The following is a 9,428-nucleotide window of genomic DNA, read 5'->3' as shown; positions in this document are numbered from 1 at the left end:
AATCAGGTAAATTCATGAACCCAGATCAGTTCACCATCATTTTGAACCAAATGGTTTTTTTAATTCGGAATCATGAATCTATTGGTGCAGCACCAATTGGTTCACCGAATCAAACACGCACTTAAGTTCTCAACCCAGGCCTTGTTCGGGCTCAAGGCGGGCTCGGGCTGGTCCGGGCCAAACTTGCAACCCATTCAGGACCGATTCCGATAAGAATCTGCCCATTCAACGATCCGTTTCCCGGTTTTTGAAAACCACGGTTAGTAGGGCAAGATTGCAGCAGGTTGAGGTTCAAGTACTTCACGTACCATTGCAAATGCCACCACATCCTGCGAATGCGAAACCTTGGTGACCGTCGATCGTATTTTATGGGTTGTTGAGCTTCAGTCTTTCTGTCCCTGCTGCTCTTTCGACAGTTTTGTGTTTTGCTATTACTGTTCTTAGTCTCTCTCTGGACCAACAGAGTAGCCATGGCTTTCAAGTCAAAGCTGTGCTTATCCGCCTCGATTCGGTCTCGCTTTTCTCTTGCTGGGTTGAGCTTCAGATCATATTCTTCTTCCCTTTCTGCTTCTTCATCAATCCAAGAATTCAATCCTCAGTCTCAAGAAGATGGAGAAGAGAATAACAACACTGTTAATAATAGTCACATCCATATTTCCCCTCAAGAAACCCTACTCGCAGAGAAATTCCATTTCCTAATCAAAGAACACCACCGTAAAAACCCTAGCCCTAACCCTGTCCCTGCCCCACGAAGCCCTAACCTCATCATCTCTGCTCTCTCCCTCGATTTCTCCCGAGCCTCCTCCGGAAACCCCATTTCCCCTTCCGTGCTACAGCATGTGATTGAGAAATGCGGTGGTGTCCGCCATGGCATACCTTTTCTGCAAACTTTGTCCTTCTTCAACTGGGCCACTGATCGCCCTGAGTTTGTTCACTCCCCTGGACCTTACAACGAAATGATTGATCTTGCAGGAAAAGTCCGGCAGTTTGATATCGCTTGGTACGTTATCGATCTGATGAAGAGCCGAAATGTCGAGATTCCGATTGAGACGTTCTCAATCCTCGTTCGGAGATACGTACGTGCTGGACTGGCTGCTGAGGCCGTTCACGCATTTAATCGGATGGAGGAATACGGTTGCACGCCTGATCGAGTTGCGTTCTCCGTCGTGATTAGCATTCTCTGTAAGAAAAGAAGGGCAGAAGAAGCTCAGTCTTTTTACGACAACTTGAAGCATAAATTTGAGCCTGACGTGATAATATACACAAGCTTGGTCCATGGCTGGTGCCGGGCCGGTAATATTTCAGAAGCCGAGAGAGTGTTTGGTGAAATGAAGGAAGCTGGAATCCAGCCCAATGTGTATACCTACAGTATAATAATCGATGCATTGTGTCGTTGTGGGCAAATCACTCGAGCCCATGATGTGTTTGCGGATATGATTGATGCAGGATGCGCGCCCAACTCTATTACTTTTAATAATCTGATGCGCATCCATGTCAAGGCTGGCCGGACGGAGAAGGTTTTGCAGGTGTATAACCAGATGAAGAGACTCTCTTGTCCACCTGACACGATCACCTTCAACTTTCTTATCGAGACTCACTGCCGTGATGAGAAGGTTGAGGAAGCTGTGAAGGTTCTTAATCAAATGGCTAAGAACAATTGTAGCCCAAATGCTTCTTCATTCTATCCCATATTCACGTGTATTTCGAAGCTGGGGGATGTGAATGCTGCTCACAGGATGTACGCTAGGATGAAGGAGTTGAATTGCAAGCCCAACACCGTAACATACAATGTGTTGATGCGGATGTTTGCCGAATCAAAATCAAAGGATATGGTTCTTAAGCTGAAGAAGGAAATGGATGAGAACGAGGTTGAGCCTAATGTGAACACTTACCGGGTATTGATCTCGATGTTCTGTGGAATGGGACACTGGCACCAAGCTTACAAGGTCTTCAAAGAGATGGTTGAGGAGAAATGCTTGAAACCAACCATGCCAGTCTATGAGATGGTTCTTCAGCAACTCAGGAAGGCTGGGCAGATAAAGAAGCACGAAGAATTAGTTGAGAAAATGGTGGATAGGGGATTTGTTACTCGTCCTTTATGAGTGATGAACTGATGATGAAGGTTGCTCTGCATCGTTTAGCCAGATGAGGCCTTTCTGGTTCCATCTTCATTTGTACCATATTAATTTATCTTAGACTTTTGAATTGCGTCATCCAGAGAGTATTATGTATTTGTGCTCATTGCACGCCAAATTTTGGAAATATACATACTTCCCTTGCCATTCAATATTGTTGGAACATCTAGCACTCTCTAACTGGTAAAATGTCAATTTGCCTTTTCTCCCTTTCTCTTTCTTTGTTCTTGTCATTTGGGAGCTCGGAGCTTGGAAATATGGCTTCGAGGTATTTGACAGGTATTATAATATAGTTGATTGCTCTTTCTATTTAATGACTGCAATGCAACAATATGCATGACTTCTTCGTTTTTCTTTTGTAGGAATAAATGGAATACCAATAATGGGAACCTAATCCTGTTTAATAATTTGACTGGAGTAGTAAGCCAAGATTCAAAGAGTTGGGTTCATAGCTGTATTTTATGCTGAAAATTGTTACATACCATCATAGCTTTCACCTTGGCAATCCAGAGAAAACAGAGTTGTAAAGAATGCATGAACTGGCTTAAGCCACAAGGTCAGTCATTCTTTCACCCTGGTTGCAGTCATAGCTTGTTTGGTTATTTGTTTTTCCCTTATTTGCCTCTCCTGTCTCATGTTTTTGATGGAGCTTGCACATGTTAGAGCAAGGAGTTAGATGTACATATCTCATCTTCTGTGTTCCAAGGCTGATTGGTTGTGAATTTGACTTGTTGATGTGTTATCTATATATAAAAAAAAAACTTATTAATGTGTCAGCAGGATTATTGGTTGACAGATAATATGGTACTTGTGGGGTTCTAGCCTTCTAGGTTTACCACTTCCAAGAACATTGTTGATGCAACAATCTGACTGTAGATGGGTAGAGCCACCCACAAATCAATTGTGATTCATATAGCCTGGGATTTTTATAGCAAAACCAGAGGTAAAACCTACTATAAGGTGCTAAAAAGCAGCAGTCTTAAGAGAAACAACAACAAAAAACTCAGCCTTATCCCAACTAAATGGGGTTGGCTACATGGATCCTTGCCTTCCAATCAGCTCTATTGGAGGTCATACTTGATACAAGGCCTAAGCTATGCATGTCATAAAGAGAAGGCTAAATTTTTTTTTTTCTCAAAAATAGTCATCTTCTTGAGTTGTTTCATTCCATTACTCTCTTTTCTTCTATGTACTTCTGAACGCCTCCCTCACAGTGAACATACATGAAAAATTGATACATACTTGCAGTCCTGAATAGCTAAGATTGAGCCTCCTAACTTTCAAGCAAGCCTTTGAATTCTAGAAGTGGTAATCTCCTAGAGAATCATAAATAAGTGTGCAAACCCAAAATGATCTAAAGACAATCTGGCATATTACTTTTCTGGACCATGACTTGAATATGCTTATTCTGGTATTTTCACACTGAAAAGTCCAGCAATCAAATAATTGCAAATCCACTTTTCAACCATCTGGTTGTTGCTATAAACTTGTTGGGACCCCTGATTCTTTGCAAGGTTGTGTGGTAAGCCATTATTGTCCGGGTCTATGAATCCCATTGTATCATGTAAGATTGGGGCAATAGGCTGATTGTAGACCAAACAAGCAACCTGAACGTAGACCACCGTTATGTGTGAGTGATCTACTCTCTCCGGCAGTTGGCCTCTGTCTGCTAGCTCTCTGTTGCTTTACGTCTGGTGGTGCATGGTATGTTCGTGATTCGTACAAATGGAATGCATCGCATATTGGAGCCTCCTATTATTGGGCTAGGCTATTCCATCCAATCTCTGAGAAGGGGCCCAATCTTGTATTACAATCAGACTGCTGAAAATGGAATTATGCCTAATTAGGTACAAGCTTGTGTCAGATCCTGTATTCATGATTCCAGATGAATTTCTACTCTGTTCTTTTTTTTGGTCTAATTTTTTTGAACGTGTTAATCTAACAATAGAGTTTTGATTCACTGAACTTGGGTTAAAGTTTCAATCCTGTAGCACTCTGTCAAAAGTTACAGCCTTGCAGATCCTTCAGGTTGATCTTAGCATTTTTTTGGCATAGGGTACTGGAACCAAGCCCATGAGGTCTTCATGGAGTTGATCAAGGATAAGGGTTTGGAACTGACTTTACCAGTCCATAATATGGTTCTGCAGCAATAGAGATTGGCAGGGTAGACAATGAAGCACGAGGAGTGAGTAGAGAGGATGGTTGATGGGGGGATTCATTACTTGTTGCAGAGTATGCTTGCTCTGAATCAATGAGCCAAGAAACAACCTTTCTGGTCTGCATCGTCTCCAGCATGATTGTAAGCTACATCAAAATTTATTTGCTCCACTTTTTGTGGTTTCCTATGTTTCTTTTCAATAATGTCATCTAATTGTGCTTCCTTCCATGCCAGATATGAAATATATTTTCTCAATAAATTCATCAAAGCATCCTCTGCTGCTCCAACTTCCAACTTCTAAATAGCCATTCTTTTCTTACTGTTGCTTTTTGTTTATCCAATGAGAGCAGTTAGAGGCAACTGTAGCTTGTAGGTTTTGCTGTGTTGGAAATAGGGTATGCAGAATTATACAGGTTGTATAATATAGTATTATAGTTACCATGCTTATCTTTGATGATTGCGCTATATCGACGTGCATCACTTAACAGGACCAACCATTAAAAGTGATATGCTTATCAACACAGGGTTGATCTGTTCTCTTTGTGAACTTACATGGACCAGACATCAAGATGACAACCATTAGGAATTAAAATCACCCTATAGTTTTTTGTGCTGGCTAGGTTTGTCATAAATACTTTAGTTGCACACCAAGTCATAGGGCATGGAACCTAGACGTAACTGTTTTAAGTACCTGGTATGTGTTAGATGCTTGAATCTTACATTATTTTTGAAACATGTGGCTTGTGATTCGTTGTTCAGGTTATGCTCCCACTATTTAAAATAATGGTCTACTTCCTGGGATGTTACATGTCGGGATCTCAACAATTCCTAATGTTTCTATGGAGTTCTGACAGACAGTTGCTGTTGTTTGAGCTATGATTAGGCAATAACCTTAGTAGGTAGGGTCATGTGTCAACATGGGCATGCATATGGACAGGGATTGGTGCAGGTTTGGTCAAGAAATGTAAGAAGGAAACAGAAACTCAGATGGAAAAGAAGGGTCAGAAAAAGGAAGATTAGGAGCAGGAAGGACTAGCCTCCATCTTCCTTCTTCACCCATCCCAGGTTTCTTCTTCACACACCTTTGTTCCCAGCTAGGAAGGGGGTGAGGGGGTTGGCTTTTGTCTTGCATTCTCATGTAAGGGAGCTCCCAGATGGTTTGGTGATCTCACCAATAAGATAATTATTCAACTTCATATCATCAATCAGTATAAGGATAGTCCTAAAGCATTCAGAAGAAATCAGGAGGCCCAAGAATCCGTATAAAACCCGCCTGGCCATTATGAACTACAATACTAAAGATCCCCTGCCTTGGTGATGTCTGATAGCAACCCAGTAGTTAAGAATGGACGAGCATAGAGGTAAATAACTAATGGACATGAAAAACTGCAGAACTGCCCTGCGGAAGAGAATTTCCATATAGGGTGCTTCCCTTGCCACCTTCCAACTGATGCTATTGGCTTTTATCCCCACATTGTTGAAGCCATTAATTGTTGGTGTTCTCCTAGCTTACATAATGGGAAACACTGGATCATTTCTTTTTCTTTTCCTCAGTATATAAACTTGTTTCATATACGCTGACAGTGAAATTCAAGTATAGTTGTTGGAGACAAAGGGAAGGTGAGTGCCTCACTTTTGAAGCCTGAGATGTAACAAGGTATTATATCAGCAACATGGTTGATTTGTGAACTTCACAGTTTCAAAAAAATCCCAACAACCTTTGACATTCATGCATATATAATCACTGGAATCATTCAAGATTTAGATGGGCAAAGGAGATGCACCAATCTGAAAGAAGACCTTCATGTAGCCTATGCTTCTGCTAGGTTGTCTGTGGTAATCTGTTAGCGCCCAAAAATGATGCAAAAGAGAGTACATATGTTGCTTGAACTGAAGGATCAATGGCTGGGGCAAAGTACAGTTTGAGACATTTAGTATAGTGCATTTCAAGGGTCTTATACCCTATGTATGTCAGTTGAACTGGATATGTCATGTATGCAAAGTTTTAAATATCCTTTCGTATCCACGATATGTATATTTATTTTAAGGTATCGATGTGTCGTATTTTTAAGATACTGATATAAGATATTGATACGATACCTAAAAAAAAAAATTGGTATTAGTGCATGTACGAAACCTCATACTTTACATATAATCTGTTTTTTTTTTTTGTTCATAAGCCCTTTATATATAATCAATTGAATGCACTTGTCTCATTGTACATTATTTTCCTTTTATAAATGATATGTATAGTAATTATAAGCTATCCATGTATCGTATTTTTAAGATATTGATATATGATATTGGTACGATACCTAAAAGAAAATTTGATATTAGAACATCTAAGAAACCTCATACTTTACATATAATCCTTTTTTTTTTTTCATAAGTCCTTTATATATAATCAATTGAATGCATTTGTCTCATCGGCTCAATTGCACTTTATTTTCTTTTTATACATGATATATTTTAGATGAGAAATTGTTGGGCAAGCTGCCAGGATGTCTAAGCATGTGTCATCCTCTACACCCCCCCCTTTCCCCTTGGGAAAAACCCCCATGTTCTCCTGTGTCCAGCCATGTGATTGGTGTATACCGCTAACTTATCGAAAATTAGTGGCATGCCCAACTCTCTCCCGTTTTATATAATGTTTTATGCTTTAAAACAGCATTTTTCACATATATCTTAAGCATTTCCATATCTTTCTTGATCGTTTTCATATGTCTCTACCATATCTTATGTCTTTCCAATCTAATACGATACATCTCTTAAAATCACCCAACCGATTTGATATACTTTAAACCTTTCATGTGTGACACTCAAAAAGAGCTGGATAAAGTAAGGAAATTTGGAAAGATGGAACTTGCTAGAAATGAATATTTATGAGGAAACCTAGCGTAACAACATGAGAGAAAAAGATGAGTCAGAGATGAATACTTATGGATAAAGTGAGGAGTGGTGTGGCGCAAACGGAAGATGGTCAAGGATGAGGAGAAGGCCTAGAATGATAGAGGACACTAGTGTTCATGAATTGACAATGGTCATTCTAGGGTTAAAAAATTGAAATCAGATTGGTCGAATCGGCCGAGCTTGATCTCGATTCCTATCAATCTTAATTAGCTTATTCAAAAAGGGTTTCTAGGGTTTAGAACGATTCTGGCCGATTAACAACCAATCGAATTGAATTGGAATCTATGGAGGTCAATCCCATTGCCAATTCGAACCCCCTAGGTCACCATGGATGGTTTTAGGTATTGTTATTGGATCGGCCGAAATATTCCCATAATCCTTCAGGGAGTCGTGCAGAGATCAGCAACGTGGGAATGAAGAATTTTGACCAGCTAATACTGAGTTGGCAAATCCCTGATTCCGCTGTTGTAAACACGTCAGCGAATCCCAAACTTTTTTTAATAACAAATCCCACCCCAGGAGGATCTGTGTATTAAATTCTCATCATCCATGTTATGGTAAGGCAAAGCTCAATTACTCCACCTAATGAATAAGCAACAAATAGCATTTTTGAAGGGTTTTTTTTAATGTAAAATGGAAATAGAAATGTAACCCTCGTTTTCTTGTAGTCAGATTAGAATAATTTTAATGGGCCCCACCCAATCACACTTCAATTCTTCATCAAGGAAAAGGTTTCACTGTTTGGGTCTAGCCGCTCTTCTCTCCAGTACTTTTTTTTTCCTTGATGGAAAATTCTCTCCAGTAACCGTACTGTCAAGTTGACTACAAAAGATCAGTATTCAGATTTAGGATTTATTACGATCCTTCAAATATTTGATCGGACGGCTCAAAACAATCACCCATCGTAATCGAAGTGCATATGGGGATTCCCCGGACGATCTTGTCGTGGACTTCCCAACCCCTGGCGCAGGCTAGCAGAATAGCAGGTATGGAAACTAGCTAGTAACACTCGCAGTCTCACATTCCTCTTCAAATTCTCTCTCTCTCTCCCGGCTCTTAATTCTAATCCAACTGTCTTTCCTTCCCGGAATCTGAAACATTATCTCTCTCTGAAACCTTCTTTTTATGGTTACAATATCCTTCCTCTTATAAACTATAATAATTCACTCTTCACAATGGGAATATCCGGTGTGAATCGTCGTATCAGTGGAGTTCCTCGCTTCTCTCTACAATTACAAGATTCACAATCTTCCATCTTTCCTTCACTATCATCTTCCACTACTGAGCTTTCACTTCCTGAAAAGATTGAATCCAATTTTGTAACCGCAAACGCCTTCAATTCTCCAATCCCTAAGAGTTCATGTCTTGAGATGGTGTCTTTCTTAACTCTATCGTATACAAGTCTAAAGGATCTACTGCCGCCTTCTCCGGCGGGAGTTTCATCATCGAGTTGGGATGAGAATCATGAAATCCCCATCAAGAACAGGCTTGTTCAGAAAGCAGCATCATTTTACTTGCAGCCGATGTCATCTGCGCGAGAACCAGATAATTTAGGGTTCTTCGGATGGTTAGGAGTTTCTTGTTCTATCCATTGCCGTTCGAATTCAGAGTGTATCCATGGATGCGGATGCTTGGAATTTGTTAACCAGATGATCAGAGAAACATTCCAGCGATTATTTGGAGGCAATCGGAACAGAGTGGAACTCGGCACTACTCTCAGAGAAGGGCAACAGAGCACTGCCGGTGACTGTTAGACTTACCTTTTGACCGTTAGATATACTGTTTTGCTGATTCTGTAAATATGCCAAAACAAAAATTTAGGACCTGCGTGGCTGCTTCACCATTGGATCATTAGACTCTGACATCTAAGTATAATGATCCAATGGTTAAACAGCCACGGTACATCATGGCTACCAGTATCTGACAAGCTTTGGCTTACCTTTTCTTTTGTTTTTTTTTTTTTTTTTTCCTTCTTAATATATAGTCCTATAAAGTTTCTTTAGTTTCTGTTTTCTATACTTTTGTTAAGGAGGGAAGAAACAAATTTTTTTTTTCTTCTGTTCTTCTCGTACTAACTATATAGAGACTCAGAAATTTGAGGGTTTGGTGATGATGTATCATTCAATGTGTATTGGTTTAATTTTTTTCCCCCCCTAAACTTCTAGAATGTAATGGTTTACATTAATCCATACGAATTAATATTTTCATTCAATGTTTTATGATCG

The 9,428-nt window shown here is 40.0% G+C and overlaps 1 protein-coding gene across 1 annotated transcript; it reads left to right on the top strand.

Annotated features, from left to right (window-relative positions):
- The first annotated feature begins 445 nt into the window (after positions 1 to 445).
- Positions 446 to 2,294, top strand: LOC122660406 (pentatricopeptide repeat-containing protein At1g20300, mitochondrial-like). The gene has a single exon (XM_043855705.1). It carries the CDS (start codon positions 471 to 473, stop codon positions 2,100 to 2,102), a length of 1,632 nt encoding a protein of 543 aa, XP_043711640.1. The 5' UTR covers positions 446 to 470; the 3' UTR covers positions 2,103 to 2,294.
- The last annotated feature ends 7,134 nt before the right edge of the window (positions 2,295 to 9,428 follow it).

Source organism: Telopea speciosissima, chromosome 4, assembly GCF_018873765.1.
Source record: "Telopea speciosissima isolate NSW1024214 ecotype Mountain lineage chromosome 4, Tspe_v1, whole genome shotgun sequence".
NCBI lineage: Eukaryota > Viridiplantae > Streptophyta > Magnoliopsida > Proteales > Proteaceae > Telopea > Telopea speciosissima.
This window is presented reverse-complemented; position numbering and strand designations above follow the sequence as displayed.